Here is a 24,231-nt window from a genome sequence, read left to right on the forward strand (position 1 = left end):
GCTCACACTGCTGGCTCCGTGGCCAGAACAGGCTATTTTTTGGGGTGGGAGGAAGGCCTTGCCTTGGGTGCACCTCTGTCCCCCTGCAGCTGTGTGCTCTTTGTCCGAGTGAGAGCCTTTCAGCTGAGTGCCTCATGTGGGAGAGAGTCTCTGTCAGGAAACTACTGGTCAGACGGCCTGAATCTGAGAAGGAGTCCCGGTGGCCAGAGTCAGCTCCCACCAGCCTGCATTCCCCCTCTGGAGCCCCCTCCTCCCTGCTTTCTCCCCTCCGCCCCTGCCCCCCTGGGTCCCAGAAACCCTCCCTGCCCATAACAGCCCCTGGGCTCGGCTCGAGTTCCCCCCACCCCTGTCGCCCACTGAAGAAGCTCTGGAGGCCGAACCACTCTGGCAGCTCGCGGGGCTTTGGAGGCCCCAGGGGCAGGCCCTGTCGGCCTCGTCAAGTCCAGTCAGGGCTGGGCACCCTGGGAAAGCTCTCCAGGGGCAACGCGGGCCCCCTGGTTCTCCCAGGGCTCTCAGACCTGACTGCTGACTTTAGCTAGCCCTCCTTTTTTTAAAAAATTCCTTATTATCTCTATACGTAACTCGCAAACTCCTGGCCCCTCGTAGGCAACCATGCAAATGAATTTGACATGTATCTTTTGGAGTACATTCTTAGGAAATATTAGATCATTTTGTGCACATACGTTTCTAATCGTATAAATGTTATTTTTCACTCAGTTCTATGTTTTGAAGATGCATCCATGAGACTACATCTAAATCTGGTACTTCTGCCTCCTGCATGCTGCTCTGTGGTGAGCCTACACGCTTTATCTGTCCCCGGTAGACACGCAGATTGCTTTCTGCCAACACACATAATGCTTCAGTAAACATCTCTCTTCATACGTGACCCCTTAAGGATCTGTGTAAGAGTTTCCCAGGGACGTAAAACCAGAAGTGAAGTTTCCACATCCTAAGGTGTGTGAACACTAAATTTGGGTAGGCAGCTGTATTAGTTTGCTAGGGCCACCAGAACAAAGTGCCACAGGCCGGGTGGATGAAAGAACAGAGATTTATTTTCTCACACTTCTGAAGGCTAGCAGTTGGAGATCAAGGTGTCAGTGGGGCTGGTTTCTTCTTGGCCTGCAGACGGCCACCCTCTCCCTGGACTTTCCCATGGTCTCCCCTCTGTATGGGTCTGTGTCCTAATCTCTTCTTATAAGGACACCAGTCATGTTGGATTTGGGCCCACCCATATGACCTCTAATTTTTTTTAACCTTAATTACCTCTTTAAAGACCCTGTCTCCAAATACAGTCACGTTTTGAGGTACTGGGGGTTAGGACTTCGACATATGACTTTGGGGAGAACACAGTTCAGCTTATAACGGTAGCACTGCTGTTCAGATTCGCTGTACACGAAGTCCTAGATCCCCATACTCGTGCCAATACTTGGTCCCATCCAGGTTTCTAAATTTTGCCAAACTCACAGGCGTAAGGTGATGTCTTATGGTTGTTTTAATATGTATTTCTCTGTATTCCTGATGATCGTAAACATCTTCATATGCTTATTAGCTTTTTGGGTTTTCTCTTCTGCAAATTGCTCGTTTTTCTATTGAAGTTGCTCGTCTTTCTTGCTGATTTAAGGAAGTGCTTGTATATTAATCCCTTACTGGTTTCAGACATTGTAAATATCTTCTCTCATCCTTTTAACTTTGCCCATGACATCCTTATTTGTATGTCATCAGATTCATCAATCATTTTGCCTTAAGGGTCGTGCCTATGACGTTTTGTTTAAGAAGTACTTTTTCATCCCAGGTCACAGATACTCTCCGTCGTGCTCTTCAGTGAACTTAATAGTTTTTGCCCTGCACATTCGATCCGGGGATGTCTTAGAGCTAACTCAGCAGAGCCAGGCGCACTCAGGTGGGCCCCTTCTCTCTGAGCCCCTTCACTCCTCCGCTGGCACTGCCCAAGGACGCTGGGCAGCTGTCAGGCAGCACTTCTGCTACCTGACCCCACAGGGGATTAGAGTCCAAGAAAAAGGAAGGCAATTCATCAGCCTGAACTGGCACCCAGCCCTCCTGGCACAGAAAGGCATCCTTCATGGGCCAAGATCCCTTTTTATTCTTTGTGGGTTCCGCCAAGTGGGCTGACGGCACCTTGGTCTCAGCCCAGAGGACAGAGCTCTGGGCTACGCTGTCATTGGCTACCTAGGACAGACCTCAACTTCCTCACCTGAGCAACAAGGGGGTTGAACCCAGTGGTATCTAAAGGGTCTGCCAACGCCCGAATCCCAGAACTCAGTAATTCAGATGCTTATTTTGGAGGTCTTTGCCCTCCTCCAAAAGATCTTCACTCAGGACAGATAGTGAAGAGGAGCTTGGCACATGCATCCCCCAGTGTGGTTAAAGTGCCGTCAGGAGAGGCTGGTGCATTTTTTTCCTTTCTGGGAATTTCATCAGCTGCTACAGGAACGATCCTGCAAAACAGCACAGTCCCCTGGGCTGAGAACCTGATGATGTGCCCCCTGGTGGCCATTTCCTGACAGGGCTTGTCCTGGAAATGAAAACGACATCACCCTTAGAGTACATACAGACCGGAGCTCAGAGCCCAGAGCAGGGAAAGGGCTGGGCAGAAGCAGAGCCTGCATAGAAGGCAGCCCCTTCCAGCCCCCAGGGCAGTGCGGCAATTGCTATTTTGGTTTTTCCAAGGTCTTTCCTGGACCCATGATTGCATTCCAGAGTCTGGGGATTAGTGCTGAAGACTATTTGAGCCCTTGCACCTGTCTAGACCTCACTGGACAAGAGGACCTGAATTTCACTTCTCTCAACACACCCCCCTCCATTATGCCAGGCCCACATCACCTCATCTAGGAAAATGGACCCATAACTCAGGATTTTTCACACAAATACAAACACACAAGTTGATAAGCACCTTAGATTTACTCTCCTCCCACTTCTGAGGCCACCTCGTTTAATTTATATATACATAGTATATAAACGGCTATACGACATTCGTTACCAACATTAACACAAGTTTAGGCTTTACTACTGTGTGAAAGTTTGTTAAAATGCACTCATCGTTTACTCAAAATAGATCTTTGTTATTACATGAAAACAGTAAGAAGCTTGTATAACATGGGCAGCAAGCATTCAAAATGAATACATGAAGGAAATTGTTTTCTCTGGCTAAATCAGCCTCAATCTTTAATGCTCTTAGTAAAAAAGTCCACTAAACAAAATGGAATCCTGGGGCCACATTGTATGAATCATTCATTAAATAACACTTCTGAAACAACCCAGAATCATGTAAGTATAAGGGTTAAAGAAGGTCATATGTACCAAGCACAGGGTAGAGGAATAGACTGGATTTGATAATTTTACCCTAAATGAAAGGCGCTTGTGGGCAACAGCTCTGCCGTCGGTACACATGGGCAGATGTTTCCATATCCGGCCATTCCCAGATTTTACTGACAAGTCTTTTTCCACAGGTTCTCTGCCAATGACGTTTCCCCAGCAACAGAAGTTTGACATCACTGCTCCCAGAAGGGAGAATCAGCTCTCCTCATCTGGGTCAGAAACAGGCCATGAGGTTTGGTCCAACCAGCCTCCCTGGATCCTGGAGGACCCAATGCCACTGGGACCAAAGGCTCCGTGCCTGGAAGGCAGGAGGCAGGTCCAGGGGGAGGAAGAGAGGCTGCTACCTGTCTGGAATGAAAGCATGAGGACTTTTTTTGTAAAGGCCAGAAGACACAGCTGTGCCGAGCTGCACCGCCTGAAGCCTGCAGAACCTCCGCCTGTTGGGTGAACCAACTCAAAGCCTTTCTCCTCCTGCACATGAACAATGGATTCACCCAGCATCCCCTCCACTACTGCTTCTACCCTCCTGACAGCTCGCCAGGGGAGCCGGCCGACGTTACCACCGTTTTCCAGAGGATACCTGGCCGACGGGCTGCGACTCACCCACTGCGGGGCCGGACCAAGTGGGAGAGCCACGCCGACCTCCAGGCCTCGGGCCAGCTGACAGGGAGCTCCTTCCCACCCCATCTCTCCAGGGCACATCTACTCTCTCTTCTTCCACCATTATTAACACTCACAGTGCACAGATAGGGTTTCCCCGTACCTGGGCAGGATTCTGTGTAGAATCACTTAGAATGTGAGCGACGTCGGGGCAGGGGTCCGTGCACTCATCTGGTCACCGTAAACCCTCCCTCCCCGCCGGTCCTCACCTGCACTGCACTGTTTTCTGAGGGCCACCTGTCCTTCATGTAACGAGCAGCCAACTCCTTCAAGGAACAACAGACGGCAGCCCTGGATGAAGGTGTGGCGTGCAGCCCCCATGTGCCAAGGGCAGCTGCTGTCTTCCAGCAGCCAGCCAGCCCCCAGCTCCGCTTCTCGTCTAGCCCTGCTTCCTGTGCCGCAAACAGCCAGCCTTGCTGTGTGCCTGGGGGTGCACAGGGAAGAGGGCTGGGCTTTGGGGCCATGCACGCCCTCTCTGAATCTCCTGGACCCGCCCTATCCGTTAAGATGAAAGGTGGCTTCCCCGTCCCTCCAGAGACTCCAGTTTCAGCCTCGGTCCTCAGGACTGGAATGTGGGGGGCAGAAGTGGAAAGAGGCAGGGGAGACCTGAACGGGGGCACCTAGGAGAAGAACAGGGAGCTCAAGGGGGGGTTGGTAGCAATGATGCTAAAAGTTCTAATTTCAGCTCTCCTTCTAATACCCTTTTTCCCACCCCTTGAAGAGCTTTAAAACATTGGGCCTTGATTCACAGATAAAAGGGGTGCCAGCTGGAGAAGCAAAACCAGGAGCCTATGGTCACCTTCCTCCCGCTGAGGGCAGTGAGGCCTCTAGTACCGAGAGGAAATCCCACCCAAATATACGCCTGACTGCCCCCGCCCAGGACAGGAAACCCAGGCATGGTCCTCGTCACACTCAGGCTAGCCTGGGGAAAGAAAAGCAGAGCCTATGTGGTTCCCACACTAGCACACTTGCGGACTGGGAACCCTCGGACTTGGCCCCTGCCAGAGAGCACTGAGCCACATCCCCGCCCAGATACAGCAGATGGGACGCTTCACACACTGCTGCTCAAGGTCTTGCCACATCTGACACCCGAAGGCACTTTTAAGGTTTTTCCAACATTATTTCATCTATCCCAGGGTCCAGCCCTGTGAGATCGGTTAACGTCTGAGAAAATCAAGGTGCTAGAACAGCTAAAACAGAGGTGTGTGGCGGACTGAGGGTAACGTGGGGGCCAACTTTCTAGCATCAAGGATGACACAGGGCTACAAAACTCCAGGCCTGAACCAAGTCAACCCCTGAGCCTGGGATTTCCCTTGGATAAAATCTCCAGAACGCCTTTCCTATCATTAGCTTCTACCACCAGTGAACTGAGACTGCTCTTAGCTGGATTTCAGTTAAATGATGCTTATGTGGTCATTATTTTGCAGCGTTTGTCGACTGCATCTTTTCCCTTTTGTTTGCAAAAGTAAATCTCAAACCCCATATAGATGTTAACGGATTCAGACCACATTCAACCAGGTGTGAATAACCTCTCCACTAGGGCAGGAGGCATTCACCAGGAGGGTCTCCTCCGCAAGGACTGTTCTTCACCACTTGCTGAATGTGGATCACAGGCTCAGACCCCAGACCATCTGGGGTACAGGGCTACATGGCAACACCAAGAGCACACAGGCTCAAAAAGAAAACAATACATTGGGTAAGCTAATCAAACTTTTAAAGCTTTTAAAGTTCTAATCAACTTTTAAAGCTTTGTGTGTGTGCTTCTAATATAAAAAGATTTGTCTCCCCTCCTTAGCTTCCCATTCTGTTTCACCATCTCTTCAAAATTATGTCCCGGAAAGCCTGAAAATTCACCTGCTGGCTATGCGGAAAATTATGCAGATGCAAAATCAGTGGAGAGACAACTCTGAAGTTTACATCTGAGGATGTTGCCAGCATAACTTTCATATCCAGATACTTTGTTTGATTAGAAATAGGAAATTCTATTATAAGAAAATAAAATTACCATGGCAACATTTTCCCAACACAGTTCATAGTCACATGGACTTTTAAGTGACACCAAGGTAGCTCAATAACAATTCACCACCAGTAATGACCAAGTACAACTGAATTCCCTAAAATGACATCCTTGCTTTCCCCATCTGCTCAATAACCCTTGCAACAGTTTTTGACTATTAAAAACTACCAAAATAGGATTTTTTAATTTATCAAGATCACATAATTCAACCCAAAGTATTCTATGCAATTGTGGTGGAGCTATTCAGATTCCGGACTTCTATGAAGAACAATCCAAAGGGCAAACTTCCAAAATGGCCTCCTGAATGGTACTGGGCAACCCAGTCTGAAATTTTCTAGAGACCTGAGGGATCATATTCAGATCTAAATTTTGGAAAACTACAATCAGTCAATATTTTGACAATGAGAGAAAGAAAAGTAACTTTTCAGAGCACAGGGTTAATTATAAAGCTTTATAAGCTATAAAGCTCTAAAAAAGTTAACACACACTTAACTCTTGTTCATAAAAAAATGAGGCCCTTAATCTAATGAAGATGATTGGGAAAGCTGTGGAGGAGTAATTAATTTGGGAGATCTTCTGAGAACAAGTACACAGGGTCAAGTATCAAATGACATGATTAAAGTGACAGGTATTCGGCCGCCACCTAAAAGGCTGATGACAGCAGCCTCTCCCACCTGTGACTGTAAAGTGCCACCGTATGAATATGTGTGACTTGCCTACTCTAGTTTGTGGCCAACTGCAAGGAATCCTGATATTCTCATTTCTGCTCATGCTTATAAGTTAATGATCCGGTAGCGCTGGTTACTCAATTTTAAAAATATTCAGATATACCCTGCAAATAAATACAAAACATTTCTATATCCCTACAATCCCACTACCATAAAAGGTTATATATAAATTTAATAAATTCAGCTTTCTTAACCATTTTCTCAGCTTAAGTTTGTCCTTACCCTAAGTGAAGACATGTTCAACTTAATACTCTAAAGGTATCATATCAGACCTAAGTTATCAAAAAATGTAAACAAAATTTATCCATCTTATAGTTATAAACCACTTTTTGAAGTTTTAAATTCACCCTCTTCTGGCCCTCAAAAAAGAAAACTAACCAAGTCACATTTACACTGAAAAGCTGATACAGATTTTTAAGTGGTTCCTCAGAGACCACTGCCAATTACTTTAAACTACTATTATTGAATCTAGTGGTTTATTGCATCACTCAATTTAAAAGACCAAAATAATTCCATTTTGGTCTTCCAATAATGCTCTTTCTGAACAAGCCCCCAGATTCTGCTGTCCGAGATAAACGTGCTGAACTGGAGATTCTGCAGTAACCCTCGGCACAAAACTCGGACTGGATGTCAAGCAGTCTCACGCTTTCAACTGCACCTATGAAAAGTCTCAGCTCTCGGGATCGATCCGCTTCGGTTGAAAGGAACTTCAAGGATGGAAACCTAAGGTGAAGTCGAGAAGCAAAAAGGGGAACACCCACGACCCTCATAAGAAAATCAAAGGATCCGTTCAGCCCATGACGTCATCCTCACACTCCACAGTCAGACTGCTTCTCCTGAGGCTGCCTCGTCAGGATCTGATAGGAAGACAGGAAAGCCACTCCTATGTGGAAGAGGATCTGCCAGAGGTTCCTCAGCCCATGCAGGTACACGTTGCCCAGGCAAATAAAAAGCAGCATCAGCGCCACCTTCATCGTCCTGGCTGGACTGTAGAACAGGTACAAATAACACTGAAACGACACCAGAAGAGGAAGTCCCATCAGAGATAACGAAATGGCCAAGGTCAGACGCAGGATTCACTTATCGTACCTGCCACGCAGTGTCACTTCATACACAGTAGCTTATTAAACTGAATTCGTTACAGTGGAGCTTGGACTCCCTGGATCAGCTGCTGTTAATCACTGGATGAAAGTGGGGATTTGGAAGAGATAAGAAAAGTGAAAAAGACATCACAGGAGGAACTAGAACACAGCACTCTTGAAAGAATTCAAGAAAGACAGACAGAAATGCCCAGGCCGTGCTGTAGAGAGAGAAGAGGCGCAGGTCAGGGGTAGACAGCCAGGCCAGAATACCCTAACAAGGTCGACAGGCCTCCAAATGAATTTTCCTTCAGGGGGGTCATAACAGGTGAGAAAGCTGCTGAGAGAAGCCGTGCTTTTACTCTTTTAGCTTTTCCTGAGTTACAACTGCATAGGGGACCACCGTTCCCTAGACAGCCTCCTTCTCCTTGTTATGTCTTCCAAAGCATCTCTGAGGACTTCCCTGGCGGGCCAGTGGTTAAGACTCCACGCTTCCACTGCAGGGTGCACGGGTTTGACCCCTGGTCGGGGAACTAAGATCCCACATGCCGAGTGGCACAGACTAAAAAAAAAAAAAAAAAAGAAAGAAAAAAAAAGCATCTCTGACTCAGGGAAAGGTCTTATAGCAGGGAGAGTGACTGATATTTCCTGTAGGGCTATCACACAGAAAGAGGCCATTCTTGTTCTGCAAAAGGTGGAAATCGTTTTTTGGTTCAATGTTGGGGTGTTGTTTTTTTTTTTTTTAAAAAAGACACATTCTCAAAACACAGAACAATCTGACAAAAGCTCGGGGGTGGGGGAGGGAGAGAGTTCCCATCGAAAGAGCTCTCCAAGTAAGACTGCAGTTGAAGGGATGAAGGTGGAACTGTAAGATACCTGCAGCCCTGAAATGCAGGCTCCAGGAAACTCCTCCTGGCAACACCCAAGGTCTTGGAGACTTGTTTCTAAAAAAATGAGTGCATTTTCAATCTTGGGATGAAAATTTCTTTTTGCACAATCAGGTAATTCTTAAAAACAGGCCATCTAGGATGTATGCAGGAGAGAGAGGAAGTGCCCTGAGAACAGAACTTTCAATTTAAAAAAAAAAGAAGAAGAAGAAGAAGCTCAAACATGCAGAAAAGGTACTAAACTCCTAGTCCATGTGGAGGATGAGGAAAGAGAGTCAGGTTTTTACTAGAATTAACTCTGCCTATAGGGGATTCAAAAGCTCCTTTTTACCCCACTCCTTAAGTACACAGCTTATTTGAAAATAACTAAGAATCAAAGGGCTCTAGTTAGTGTTATAATTTTTGTTTCGTTTCCTAAGGACAGATTTGACTCAGATGGTATTACTATTAAAAACAACAAATTTTTTAACCTAGTCCTGTGTTTGAAAAGAAACACATAGACATAGGTGTCACTTCTGCAGAAGGACATTTCCATACTTGGACGCCCCGACAATAAGCACGAGGCAGGACCCTGCCTCATACTGGTCAGGCCCAGCCCAACCCCCACTGCAGTTTCATCCCTCGCTTCTTGGGAGTCCAGTTCAAATTCCTGGTTTCTGTCCTGCACTGTCAACGGCCCTGAGGCCTAGGGCAAGTGGCTTTCCCTTTCGGAGCCCAAAGGTCTTTTCTCTGTACAATGAGAGGATTGGGCAGGATGGGTGGAGGGTCCTTCCACTAAGGGCTGGTACTATATCCATGATTTGAACCAAGGCCTTGGTGGAACAAAAGCAGGATCTAGAAACTTGCTGATGGTTCCAACAGAACAAAATAAGGCCATGGGTTTAACCCACTCACTAAAACATCAACGTTTCACCCACCTGGAAAATGCAGGCTACAAAAGGAATAAGAAAAGCCAGAATACTTCCAATTTCTTCTTGTGCAACCTAAGACAAATATGAGGAACACAAGGAAAGGAATATTTAGACGACACAAAACACTACGACGTGAAGCGCTTTACTCCGCGTTGGGTCTGGTATGGTTGACGGTACAAAATCCCTGGCTGGGTGAGAAATAAGCCCCCGTTCACACATCGCACCGGGGGTGACATGAAATCCTTCTGAGTGGCCTGGACACACCAAGCGCCCTCCAGTCCCCAGGCATGTGTGCTGAGCCCTCAACCCGGAATGCCCCCACCCCCAGCCCTGCCACCTCTCAGAATCCAACTCATCTGTAAGTGCTAAGCTTTCCCCAACTCCTCCCACCCCGCCCCGGGACCGCCACCTCCTTAGTGATGTTGCCGCACTCTGCTATGTGCCCCAACTCAGGGACTATGTCTTGACCAACGAACGCCTGTTCTAGTGCATACAGACACTCGGTAAGCATCTGCTTATGAGTCGTTGTAAACAGTAAGAGTGGGAACCACACCACACACTGGCCAGAGACGGGGTGTGGAAACAGCCAGCCACCACTCGTGGCCCAGGCCTGCTGCTGCTCCCCAAACACTTCGGTCCCCATAAGCCACCTGAGATTCAGTCTAAGCTGCGCTTCAGGCTTTGGCCACCACATGCCTCGGTGTGAGCGTTACGGCTCTTGTTTTTAAAAGTAACATCTATCTGTTCGTGTTCGTAGTGGTTCCATACTATTTTTTAAAGTGTTGGAAATACTTCAAAATTTAAAGATAATATTTAAAAAGCACTGAAGTAGAAACGTGCTTTGAGATGAGCAGGCTGGCGAAGCAACTTCGCAGTGATACAGTTCTTTTGACAAAGACACCAGGAAGCTGGTATCTGAAAGATATAAATCAGACTATGAGGCCACTCTCCCCAGGGGAAAAAAGGGCCTGAACATTAAAGTCTGAGCAACAAACTTTTGCCCTGGATGAACAATCCAGCCCCCGCAGTGACTCCTGGAGTCCCCGGGGCCATGGGGTGGCCTGATGTCCTTGAAGCAAGTTTTCCATTTCTCACCAATATCCCAGCAGGGCCCTTGGGCGTCTTAGGAAAACAGATACAAAAGAGCAAGTTTCATATTTGCTCAACTTACGACAAAGAATAAAACGAGAAGTAAAAATTTTACTTCAATTTTTAAAATGTAGTACATAATAACCTCATAAATAATATGTATCCCCATCCGTTTCTTCCATCATGTGTCTTTTGATTTAAAAGGTATAGAAAAGGTTACCTGTAAAGAATGTTCTGCGAGGTGAATTCCACGAATGAGGTTCAGAGCAGCACACATGATGTTGAGAATAAGAGAGAGGATGCCCAGGGCTGTCACAGGTTCCATTCGGAAATTAGGAGCTTCACAATGAAAAACGAGAAGTGTCTAGTGAAAACAATTTCCATATGAAGGAAAAATAAAGACATCCACTAGACCTTCTGCTAATGAAAAGTTTTATTATGTTAAACACACAACTGCAAACATATTAATTTAAAAAGCAGCTGTAGTTAGAGGGGGAAAAGGCAAGAAATGAAGGACAGAATGGATCTGGGAATCCAAGGTGAATTTCTTCCAGAAAGAGGCCCCTTCTCTGAGCAAGCACAGATTTTTCAAGTGCTTCACTTCCTTTCTATTTAAAACAGTGGTTCTCAACCAGAGACGATATAGCCCCTCAATCAATGTCTAGAGACATTTTGGGTTGTCCCCACTGGGGACAGGTTGCTACTGGCATCTATAGTGGGTGGAGGCCATGAATGTTTCTAGACATCCTACAATGCACAAGACAGCCCTCACAACAAAGAATTTCCAGTACAAAATGTCAATAGGGCTAAGGTTGAGAAATCCTGATTTAAAGCAGTTTATGGCTTTAGCTGTAAATTGGCTGTCAAATCCTGAAGCATTTCTATTACACAGCTCAACCCTCAGCTTGTAAAATGTTCCATTCTTTTTCTGACAAGGACAACATTCAGTGTCATGTGTGCTCCTGGAGCAATTCACAGCAAATGCAATTTTTTAAATTCTAAAATTATTGGGAAGAGGAGGGAAACATTGATTATTTCAGCCACAAGCTGTTTCTGGAACTCTAATTAGGACAAATGATCATTCTCTCTTTAAAGGTAACTGTTGAAACGGATTCTGGTTCACACAGTTAAATAGTGTCCCACCCATTCTCTTGCTATGCTCCTTTTAAATCATCCTTTCTTGTCCTTACATTTCCCACATATGCATACACACACACAAATATCTAGCCACAACCCAACTGATGCCTGTTGTTAGTGTGTTAGAGTTTCCACCGAGCAATTCAAAGTTTCTGTTAGAACAGAGCACGCTACCTGTAAAGGTTCTAGTCTTGGAACAATAGGGGGAGTCAAACCACAGTAAAACATCCTAGAAAGATAGGCAAGTTGACACTTTCTGGATTTTCTCCTCTTGTCTAAGTGTTTATAAAACAAAACAGACATCACAAAGTTACCCTGTCTACAGATACGGCAAAGGAGAAGCTTGGGGTCTGATTACCCAGTCTTCCTTCCACAAAAGTTAAGTTCAATCCCAATATAAACTACAACAACTTATTGAATGGCGTAAGAGCCAATCCAGGAATTTACTGGTTGAAACAGATCAAATCGAAACACAAAGTTAAGCCAAAAATGTGAACATTTTTAATACACCACTTTCAAAATTCAAGCAATGAGTTTAGTATAAAACTGTTAAAACAAAGTAATTAGACTGTTATAATGTAGATGGTTCTGTCTTCCAGGGAAGGATTCAGCTTTTACACCATTACAGAATTCTTAGAATATAAATATCCACTTTAATTAAAGATTGGTTTAATTGTGTGTAACTGTAAACAAGGAATGCAAAAAAGCATGCTTTGCTATGTGCTAGGCATTGAGTGGCTACTGGTGTTAATGCCAGACTAAGTCACGGATGGACGCCAGGGCACTGTGAGCACGTCCATTAACACCTCATTCCTCAGATAAGGACTCGGGAATCCAAAGGGATAGAGCGATGTTCCCGGGTCCCACAGAGAAGCAGAGAGTGAGAGGTCTAGAAGCCCTGGCTCTGGCCCCTGCCCACACTCACCCCCATAGCCCTCCACCCCTCCATCAAGGAGCGGGGCTTCTCAGTGGAGATTCCCAGTGTTTCACTAAATGATGAGATAGGGACTCACTGTCAAAGGAAAAGAGGAGAGAGAGAGAGAGAATGTACAAATCTGTACAGTTCAACAAGTGACTTCCAGCAAAAGAGAGTGAAAATCTCCTTTACACCATTTAAATGTGCAGATTTCACCCTGGTTAAGGAAACAACCTGCCAAGTCACTCTCCTCCTGCATTTCGTCAGAAGAGTTGCCTCTCTTCAGATTGACTCACTGGTCACAACAGTTGAGTTTTTTATAACAGCCACCTGGAACAAGATCAGCCCATGTTTTTCCCCAGGTATTTTATACACTGCCCCCCCCCCCACCCAAACACCTTCCTACTAAAACCGTCACTGTGCATTTGAAGTACACAATCTCACCTCATCCTTATCAACGCCAGAGAGCAGCAGGCCACTTACCAGGCTCCAAGTGCATCTGTGGGTGACCGTTCATCACCCCGTTAGCCACATCTGCGTCCCCCAGAGTGAGAAGCACTGGAGGCTGGAACTTGAGTTCCTCCTGAATTTCTTCTAAGCTGCTCTCCATCTGGGTGGAACTTACATAGTTAAAATGCCACTTCACTTTCTGAATGACGCTGTCTGCGAAAAGAGAGCAACCCAAGCTGAGTGTCTTCATTACAAGGGATGTTATAAGACAACACGTACACAATGAAGTTCACGTTTCTAAGCAAGCTACTAAGTCAGCCAGACTCTGAAGAGTGTCAACTACACATGATTAGTACATATCAGGACTGGTCTCATCAATCTCTTCAAAGCAGAATAATTAAAACGTGACAGTCTGTCCATCAGAACCTCAGTGGCAAGGGAGTCAGGGGACAGAGGCTTGAGTCTTAGCTCAGCCACGACTCATAGTACAATCCTGGGCCATTCACAGAATATTTCTAAGATAGAAAAATGGGGACAGTCAGTTTTGACCTGATTATCCCAAGAAAAGGCGTGTGAAAAAAAATTACAAATCATTGTGAGTTATGTTGTGCAAACTAGGATTACATATCTGAAAGGTACTGGTTTTAATTCTTTTATTTACATTAGCATTAACCATTACCAAGTTTTAATAAGTATTTGAAGTGAAGTTCCATACATATTGGCAAAGCAAAATCATGTATAATTCTAATATCCACATACTTTTACTTATATTCTACTCACACTCAATAATGAATAAACGTGATGCTGGGAAGGGTCTCCTGTGAGACCAAGCCCACCGCTTTGGAAGGAAGGCGCATGCAGAGATGAGGGGAAAGAATAACACAGGTCTACCAGCTGCCAATCATATAACAGCCAAGGGAGGCTGCAGCTGTGGTCTGACTGGGGACAGCATGCCCTTCAGAAGAAGTGGGGCTGAGAGCGGCAGTTGGACCAATCCTCACAGGGAGACTCAGGCAGAACTCATGGTCTATGTCACAGGGCTACCAGGCTGGGGCCCGAGTATCAGGGAGCTCCCCAGCACCTTTGGGTGACACCAAAAGGGGGTGCTGGGCCCATCACTGATGGGCCAGCCAGAGACCACATGAGGGGATGTGAGCAGTAGCTGCCAGAAGCATAAGTGGCAACACTTCGAGGTGCCAGCCCTGCACCTGACCCTGAGTACCAAATGCTGCCAGCCCCTCGTTCAAGAGCATCATAGGGACCATGGCGATTTACATCGAGACCAGAGAATGTCCCCCAACTCTCACCTCTACTCCTCCTCTCCAGGAGCTCAAAATGACTTGAATCACAGCTGACAGATACTGATAGCATATGCTACAATTACCCTGCTGTGTTCCAAAGCCCTGAGCCTCCACAGGGCCTCTCTGGCAGGGCCTAGAAAAGGAGTGTCCTCTGGCAGAGCTGTGCTCCTCAAACCTCTGCATGAAGGACCAGTTTTTTCTTATTTCCAAATGGTTGCAGACAGATACTTTGATAAAATACAACTGAAAATATCGCAGGAGTGCCAAATTACTGCAAGAATTTCTAAACTTTTATTCTCACTCTCTGTACGTCCCTCATGCTGGAAGAACGGGCCCACGTACCACCCTTGAGCAGCGCCGCTCTAGAGCAGGGATTGGCAGTGTTCTCAGAGTGCCAGAGAGTCAATGTTTTAGGCTTATGGGCCCCAGATGGTCCGTCACAACAGCCCACCTCTGCCAGGGAAGGGCAAAAGCAGCCACAGACAACCCGTTAGTAATAGAATAAGCACGGCTACGTTCCACTTTATTTACAAAAAACAGACCCTTGGCCCACAGTTTGCTGACGTCTGCTCCAGAATAAGATACAGGTTTCGCCATTCTTCCACCCTGCCCCAGGCTCTGGAGAGATGAAAAGCCAGTGTTGAACCTCCAAGCTTGCAGGCCCCTTCCACTGCTGTGAAATCTCATCGTACAAGGCTGTTCTCCAGTGACACGTTACAGCACCTCCAGTGGTGTTCCCTGATGGTCAAAGCCAAATCCAAACTGGAAATCCTACACATACAATGCCGCAAGAGAGAACAATATCAATACGAACGAGGGTTACGAACCAAATTCGAGGAAGGCGTATGGCCTGGAGGCTAGGCCAATGCAGGTGGTGTCATAGGAAGCTGTGAATTCCCACCACAGGGTCTCCAGGAAGCAGAAGGCCATGGCCGCTGGACACTGGCAGGAGCAGATAGCCATGCAGGCCACATCCCTCGAAGAAGAGAAACTGGAACAAAAGAGTGTCAGCTGCGTTACCGGGGAACAGACCCACGTATTCGCATCCTGCACCCAGACGCCACGTTGCCTCAACTCTGGATCTGCTGGGCCTTGAATAGTCCTGGAGCTGCTTGTTGCATCTCTTCAGCTAGACCTGCCGGGGACTGTGCCTTTCTTACACTTCCTTTAAAATGTATAGTGGCATTTGCCACTGACAATGTGTGATCACTCTAACTTATTTATTATTAACTAAGCTATGGGACCGCTCACCTGTAAGGAACAAAAGCCTTAGTTTCCTCTGTGAAAATAATGGTGACTATTTAAGTCAAAATACAAATGAGTAGAATATTTGACATTCTACTTTTCAAAAAATGACTGAAGTACCCAGAACTTCATTTGAAGTGATACGTTTTTTTGTTTGTTTGTTTGTTTGAACAGAGAAAAGGTTTCCTATTTGAGGTACAGCACAAAGTTCGCATAGACTGTTAGATAATCACAGCATAATGAGGAAGGGACCACCGAGGAAGGTGGTTCCAGGCACCCAGAGAAAGGAGCTGCAGATGTGGGCAGATGCAGCTCAGCTTTTGCTCCTGAGCACCCAGAGCCCATACCACAGGGTGACAGCTTCATATGCCTACCATCTGGATCCCTCTTCAGGCCACGACCCTTCTCGCCTGACAATACCACCAAGCCTGGAATTAGGCCTGGACTTTTCCTTTTGTTTTCCTAATTCTGAGACTGAACTCCCCTGAAAGGATGCCACCTTATCAGGTCAATCAAAAATTTACTATTCAAGGGGAACAAAAAGAACTTGGTAAGTGAAGGCCTAAATTCTGGAAAACAATGATGTAAAATCTATAACAAGCCATTTTGAGATTTCGAAACCTGCCTTGCGCCATCCCTCCATAGAACGGCTTTTTACTCTAACCCCTAGAATAAGAAATGACGTAACACATGAGGAGCAGACCTTGGTGCCTGGTTGCCCCCATTCCAATCCTGGCTCTACCATTTACTACCAGTCTAACCTTAGGTAAGCTGCTTAACCTTAGTTTCCTCCTCTGTAAAACAGGTATAATACCATTATCTACCTCATAAGCCCATACAGCACTTAGAATAGTGCCTGGCCCATGGAAAACAATCATATTAGCTCTTATTACCATGATTACTGTAACCACTTGATTCCTACTTCCACTGGAGCATTTGCCCCACTGTGTTATATTCAGTTATATATTTCTCTTGTCCCCTCATTAGACCTGTAGTTCCTTGAGAAGATGGACCTACTTATGCTCATTTTTACTCCCCTGCTCCTGTCATATAAACATTTTTTACTTTAAAATTTGTTTAAAAAGTGAAAAAATTAAAAAAGCAAAAACTGAAGGCAAGAACTCTAAGTCTTTTTTCTTATTTTCTTGGCTTCCTCACTCTCGTCCTTTTCCTTTCCTGACCTTTTAATCTAGTATCTCCTTTTAACTCACCTTTTTTCCACCCCTGCACCTAATGCAGAAAAAACTACCAAACTAAAGGCATGAAGACTGGGTGACCAGGGCCTGCCGATGCTCAGGGCCGCTCTGCCAGCTGATTCACTTTGCTGTACGGTAGAAACTAACAGAACATTGTAAAGCAACTATACTCCAATAAAAACTAATTACAAAAAAAAAAAAAAAGAAAGAAAGAAAGGTGGGAGTTGGGGCAACAGTGCTTGAGTCCCTTTGATTCTATTGTAAAGACACACAACCTTGGACTGCTGTCTGATGTGAGACCTGCTTTTAACACACAGTGTGATCAGCATAATGTCACCTCTGCACGCGGTTAAGATGTTCTTGAACAGTGAACATGCTTGCTTACTGGATACTGAAGGCAAGTCCTTCTGCAGAACCTCGACCTGGATACTGGGCCAGTCGCAAGGCTAAAGTCTTGAGCCGTCTCCTGCATTCCAGAAAATCTTGGGTGTGGTAAAAGTCAGTGGAGGCCGAGAGGGGCAGTCCATCCCTCACCCTAACCACACAGGCAAAAAGGATCATGGACATGGTCCACAAGAGAAGTCATGAGGACACCTGAGGAAGGAAGGTCACCTTGTTACTGAGGGCCAGGTGATGAGCCAGGGACACCACCGCCCTTGAAATGTTCACTCTGGGTTGTTTCACCCTCACCCCCACCACAAGTGCAAATGTGGCTTTTATTTTTATTTCCTTGCCCTCTACTGCTATGTCACTCCCAATTGTCCTCCCTCCATTAGCCTCTTTGTCTCTTCTTCACTTGTAATCCTCCTTTTCCTTCTCTCTAATGAATCTCTCCATTTGCAGAATTAAACCAACTGGGATGAGGGAACAGAGACCAGAAGAGCTCAGGATCAACAGCAGTGACAGCGGGGAGCAGGACAAGGGTAGCAAGATGGTCCCAAAGGGCCAAGAAGAGCCTGACACTGATGCAGCAGGGTTGGGGTCCAGGGACCTGTGCATTTCAGGTCATCCAGCGAGGTAGGTGCTGAGCAGTTTACTTGCCGTATCCTCACCTGAAGTGGAGGGCTTCTGAGCTTTTAACCTAAAGCTGGCAGCAAGGAAAGCAGAAGGCAAAAATAAAACAGAGAGGATAGTATGTCCTCCTGAATTTCTGCACATTTGACCCAGAGCCAGTCTTCAAAATGTTGAGAGTTCCTACAGATGGCTAAAGGAAGTCACTTAGCAAATAAGATACTAAATTTTTAGCCATGATATGTGACCACCATTAAGCAACAAAAGGAGACAGATTCTGAGGCCTCATGGCACCTGTGGCAAATTAGAACAAGGTGCTTCTCGGGGTAGAAACAGCCCTGGACCAGTTCTGCTGGCAGAGCCTAGTTGGGTGTCAGCCCCCATCTATTAATTCTGCAGGTGCTCATACAGGGCATAAACTGCACCTCTGCATGTGGCAGCCCTGCAACCAGGGATTAGTGAGGAGGTTATTACAGCTTTGATGCATCTTTCTATGGATCTACACATCCTGTTTCACAGATCCTGTTGTCAGATCCTCTACCTGGATAGGATATTAACAGGTATGGGCACTGGTGGACTTTTCTCCCAAAGAACACTAGGGATGTAATTTGGCATCTCAATTACCACGAGCTGTAGGAAACAGGAGCCCCAGGATGTACACTACTCTCTTCACCTTTGTGCCTCTGCGCATTCTTCGCCTATATCTACACTCCTCTGAGCTCTCCACATTCAAATCCACGCCAAGGACTGTCTCCAGTACAAAATTAAAAATAAAATACCATTTAAAATCCAAACAATGATCTCCGTAAAGCTATACTTTATAGCTTTTCCATCTGTAATGGATGAATGGATAATTATTCCCATTTTATATGTGAAGAAACTGCAGTGGTATAAAAATAAGAGACGGCAAAAAGAAAAATTAGTCTACCAGGCAACAGACCATACTCAGCCCATTTGTCCCATCTCCCCACACTTTCCATTGAAGGGTAAAAATGTGAAAAGTCTCAGGAGATAGAAAAGGAAGAAATAAAACTACTCCTATCTGCAGATGGCATAACTGTCTACATGGAAAATGCCAAAGAGCCTACTAAAAAAGAACTCCTAAAATGAATGAGTTCAACAAGGTTGCAGAATATAAGACCGATATACAAAATCAATTCTTTTTCTACGTACCAGCAATAAACACATAGAAACCAAAATTAAAAATAAAATACCACTGACAATCATCCAAAAAAATGATCTCAATAAAGCTATACTTTTTTTAATGCAATACTTAGGTGTTAATCTAACAAAACATGTATAGGACTTGTATGCTGAAAGCTATAAAACTTTGCTGAAAGAAATCAAAAAGTCCTAAATAAATAAGGAAATATATCATGTTATTAATTGGAAGACTCAACATAGTAAAGATATCAATTCTCCCCCAAAGTGATATACAGGTTCAATATAATTCCTGTAAAAACATCAGCAAGATAGCTTGTAGATATAGATAAGATTATTCTAAAATTTATATGGAAGGGCAAACAAGCTAAAATAGCTAAAACAATTCTGAAAAAGAATAAAGTGGATTGTACCTCACTATCCTATTTCACGATTTACTGTATAGCTACAGTAATCAAGATTGTGTGGTACTGGCAGGGGGACAAGACACACAGATCAATGAAACAGAATACAGAAGCCAGAAACAGACCTACACAAGAACAGCCAAATGATTTTTGACGATGGTGCAAAAGCAATTAAATGGAGGAAGGATCGTCTTTTCAACAAATGGTGCTGGAGCAATGAATATCTATAGGAAGGAAGGGAGGGAGGGAGGAAGGAATGAAAGAAAAAAAGAGAATCTTGACCTAATCTCACACCTCTCATTATTTTGATGATAATCAAAATATATCATAAATTTAAATGTAAAAAGTAAAACTATAAAAGCGGAAGAAAACATAGGAGAAAATCTTCAGGACTTAGGGGAAGAGTTCTTATGTATGACACCAAAAGCATAATCCATAAAAGAAAAACAGTAAATTGGATTTAATCAAAATTAAAAACTTTTGCACTGCAAAAGTCCATGTGAAGAGGGTGAAAAGAAAAGCTAGAGACTGGGAAAAAAATATTTTTAAACCACATACCTAATAAAGGACTCTAGATATCTAGAATTTTTAAAGAACTCTCAAAACTCAACAGTTGGGCTTCCCTGGTGGTGCAGTGGTTAAGAGTCCGCCTGCCAATGCAGGGGACACGGGTTCAAGCCCTGGTCTGTGAAGATCTCACATGCCGCGGAGCAACTAAGCCCGTGCGCCACAACTACTGAGCCTGCGCTCTAGAGCCCGTGAGCCACAACTACTGAAGCCCGTGAGCCACAACTACTGAAGCCCGCGCTCTAGAGCCCGTGAGCCACAACTACTGAAGCCCGTGAGCCACAACTACTGAAGCCCGCGCGCCTAAAGCCCGTGCTCCTCAACAAGAGAAGCCACCACAATGAGAAGCCTGCGCACCACAACAAAGAGTAGACCCCGGTCTCAGCAACTAGAGAAAAACCCGCGTGCAGCAGCGAAGACCCAACGCAGCCAAAAATTAAATAAATGGATAAAATAAAATAAATTTTTAAAAAAACTCAATGTTATAAAACAAATAATTCAGTTAGAAAATGGACAAAGTACATGAACAGACATTTCACCAGAGGATATAGAAATGGCAAATAAGAACATGAAAAGATGTTTAGCATCACTAGCTATTAAGGGAAATGCAACTTAAGATCACAATGAGATAATACTACATACTTACTGGCACAAGTAAAAATTTTTAAAGTGACAATATCAAATGCTGGCAAGCATGCACAGCATTTGATGTGCATAATGTGTGAGAACTGGATCTCTCACACATTACTGGCAGGACTGTAAAACAGTACAGTCACTCTGGAAAATAGTTTATTTTAAAACTAAGCTTGCAATTATCATACAGTCTATCAATCATACTCTGTACTATCTCTGCAATTTCCTGTCAGTATAATTACTTTAAAAACAGAAAAAAAAAGTATTACCTTAAGGTTTTTATATCACTTAAAGTATGCTCATACTTGCTTTTTACATTTAAATGTCATTTTAAAATATCTCTACTAGTAGAACAATAATCTTTTATGCTAATTAACTGTAATTCTGATGATTTATGCATGAATGTTGAAGGGCATGTTTTATAGGGAGCAGCTCCATTCCTACATGACATTTCTAAACTGGTAGGTACTATAATCTCTGAATTCATTAAAATAAAAGCCACTTGCAGATAACCAGTACTCAGTTTAAAACAGGAAAGCAGTGGCATGAATCTGGAAAATCATGTCACAGTTACAGAAAAAATATTATCAATTACACAAGGACAAAGGCAGCCTAAGAGTGCTCACCCCGACATACAAATCTGTCTTACTAGCTCCTTCTACAGGCCAGCAGACCCTGTAACCTGGCACTACGTCTGGCACATATTAGGAAGCCCTCAATAAAAACTTTTAAACTAATAAAACTTGTAAAAAAAAAAAAAATTAGGTTTTAAAACTAATAAAAAATTTTCCACGATAAATCTCTACTTGGAGAGAAAAAAAGAGATTTACATAAATGAAATTTTTTAAAATAGAAACTGAAATAGTAATCAAATATAGCACTCTAGTTACTATTAGGTTTTATCAAAATTATATTTTAATCTGCCTCTGCCATTTCCTAAATCCTTTTCTCAGCATCTATTTATAAACTGCTCATGTCAGAGATTACCCATATTCTACCGGCAAAAGACTGTGCTTAGCTGGAGGGCCCCCTTGTTCCAACTGGTTTCTTTTCATCCCTGTATCCTTAACCCTCTCTCAAACCCCTGCCACATACACTTCTCCTCCCTCCAAAAGAGAGACAGAAAGAAAGGGGGAGAGACAAACAGCATTAAATGACCGGGCCTTGCAAAATAGTAATTTAAACAAGCAAAACTAGTTTCACGGCACACAAATATTCAAACACAAGCGTTCACCATAAGGCATTACCCACTCCTCAAATCCAAAATACATAAGACAGAGGATTCTCTAGTGGTGCAGTAGTTAAGAATCCGCCTGCCAATGCAGGGGACACGGGTTCGAGCCCTGGTCCGGGAAGATCCCACATGTCGCGGAGCAACTAAGCCCGTGCGCCACAACTACTGAGCCTGCGCTCTAGAGCCCGTGAGCCACAACTACCGAGCCCGTGATCCACAACTACTGAGCCTGTGTGCCTAGAGCCCGTGCTCCGCAACAAGAGAAGCCAACGCAATGACAAGCCCGCGCAACGCAAAGAAGAGTAACCCCCGCTCGCCGCAACTAGCGAAAGCCCGCGCGCGCAGCAATGAAAACCCACCGCAGCCAAAAATAAAATAAATTTAAAATAAAATTTAAAAAATACAGAAGACAAAATAGAGTTATATCACCCTTACTGAATTCACCTTCAGCCACAGGACTTGAGAACTGGTTACCTCATTTGTAGTTCAAGAAAGTGCCTTGGTTCCGCATTGCTTGGGGATGGGGTGGGGAGAGGGTAGGCGTCAAGTCTGTCACTTGTTAGGAGCTAAGAAGAGTAGGGGGCTGAATTTGATAGCAACTAATATTATATGTCAGGCACTGTGCTAGGAACTTTTACACTGATAATGTTATTTAATGCTCATAACCATCTATGGGGTAGGCATAATCTACACTGCACAGAAAGGAAACTGTAGCTCCAAGGCTCAAGTGGTAGAGCCAGTATTCCATCCAAAACTTCCTTACTCAAAATACTGGAAAGCCTACGATCTTTCCACTACATTCTGCTTCTCTAAATCCAATCTTTGGGATTACAGCTACTCTATTTCCCGAAAACAATTCCTTCCCCTGGAGCACTAATACTTAGAACTAATCAGAGACCTGTTAATAAAAGCAGCCAAGGCCTAGGATTACACTAGTTACAACTGCTCCTTACTCATTGTATTACTCTGGATAAGTTGGTTTTCCTCTCTGATCATCGGTCATCTTTGGATGCGGTGGATCTCTGAGGCTCCTTTAAGAATAAAAAGCTTTGGGACCCCAAGATGTCCTCTGTGTTGTAACACAAACTCCTGGAGCTATAACAACATTGTCTAAAATGTATTTTCCTGAGCAAACTGTTATGTCAATTTAATTCTGTTTAGCAATACTAAAGCACTTTCAATTATTTACATTTTTATTTTACTAAAATTATCTCTATCAGAATTAATTCCCTTCTTTGTAAAATTTAATGAAGATTTACCCTATCCACAGTCTGAGCTTTATTACTTTTCTGATCGTGTCACAAATTTCACCAGTTACTTTTAACCACTGGGAATATTCTTTTGTGGCTTTGATGTCTACAAACCTAATTAAGCACCGGGGTGCTTAATCCTTCTGGCTCTGGAAGTCTAGATGTAATCCTGTAATGGACACAAATATACAGTACCTCTGAACATCTGATATTCAGAAAAGCTGGTCTAGTGCACCCAGTATTTGGTCAACCAAGTCTTATAATATTGGCACGCGAAGGGAAGTTTGCTATTAAAACACTCTACCTGAGTTTCGTGGATAATTAAGGAAACAATCATCCCCTCTATCATCTGGACACACCCCGTCTCCTCCCACTGGGGGCAGCGCTCTACCCGCGTCGGCCGCTGAGGCTTCCTGGCAGGCGCGCACCTCGGATCGTCCTGGAGTCAGGAGAGCAGCCGGCGGCAGAAAAGGGTGGGCAGAAGACTTCGGGACACCAGACGAAGCCCTGGAGAGCTAAGCCGGGCCTGATGGCTGGGCGGGCCCGGGGGGGAGGGACGGCCCTCCACCTCCAGGCCCGCCCTGCGCCACACCCGACCCCGCCAGCTCTTGACTAACGGACTGCAGCGCCCGCCTCCGCCCGCCAGCCCTCACCTCGCCCCGACGGCGGCCTCCGGGAGTCGACGCCCTCCCGCCGCGCCGCCGCGCCACCTTCCGCCTTCTCCGCAACCTTAGCCCACCCGCGAACCTGGCCCGGGTCACCGGCGGCCCAGGCGCAGGTAGGCGGCGATGCGCATGCGCGAGTCTTGAAACCGCACCCCACGCCCTCATTCGCTGCTGCTGAGCAACACCCAAACCCGAACCGACCAATCCTGGTGCGCCCACACTGCCTGGTCCCGGCGGAGTCTTGAATGAAGCGGTTCTTAAAGGACTGCGACCGAAATGTAGATGGGGCGTGGCTGGGGCACGCCTCCCAATTTTCCTCACATCTTTCGGCTCTCACCCGCGTGGATTTGAGTT

At 45.1% G+C, this 24,231-nt stretch overlaps 1 protein-coding gene across 2 annotated transcripts; it reads right to left on the reverse strand.

Annotated features, from left to right (window-relative positions):
• Nucleotides 1–2,913: 2,913 nt before the first annotated feature.
• On the reverse strand, nucleotides 2,914–24,016 carry SEC22C (SEC22 homolog C, vesicle trafficking protein). Of its 2 annotated transcripts, XM_068558155.1 has the most exons (7): nucleotides 23,866–24,016; nucleotides 17,338–17,546; nucleotides 15,339–15,502; nucleotides 13,244–13,423; nucleotides 10,928–11,046; nucleotides 9,625–9,690; nucleotides 2,914–7,751 (listed from the first exon to the last, which is right to left on the reverse strand). In XM_068558155.1, exons 2-7 carry the CDS (start codon nucleotides 17,517–17,519, stop codon nucleotides 7,551–7,553), a joined length of 912 nt encoding a protein of 303 aa, XP_068414256.1. In that variant the 5' UTR covers nucleotides 17,520–17,546; nucleotides 23,866–24,016; the 3' UTR covers nucleotides 2,914–7,550. The 2 variants fall into 2 exon arrangements, with proteins under 2 accessions (XP_068414256.1, XP_068414257.1); XM_068558156.1 differs by lacking the exon at nucleotides 17,338–17,546.
• Nucleotides 24,017–24,231: the final 215 nt, after the last annotated feature.

The sequence above is a fragment of the Eschrichtius robustus genome, chromosome 12, assembly GCF_028021215.1.
Source record: "Eschrichtius robustus isolate mEscRob2 chromosome 12, mEscRob2.pri, whole genome shotgun sequence".
Classification (NCBI taxonomy): Eukaryota; Metazoa; Chordata; class Mammalia; order Artiodactyla; family Eschrichtiidae; genus Eschrichtius; species Eschrichtius robustus.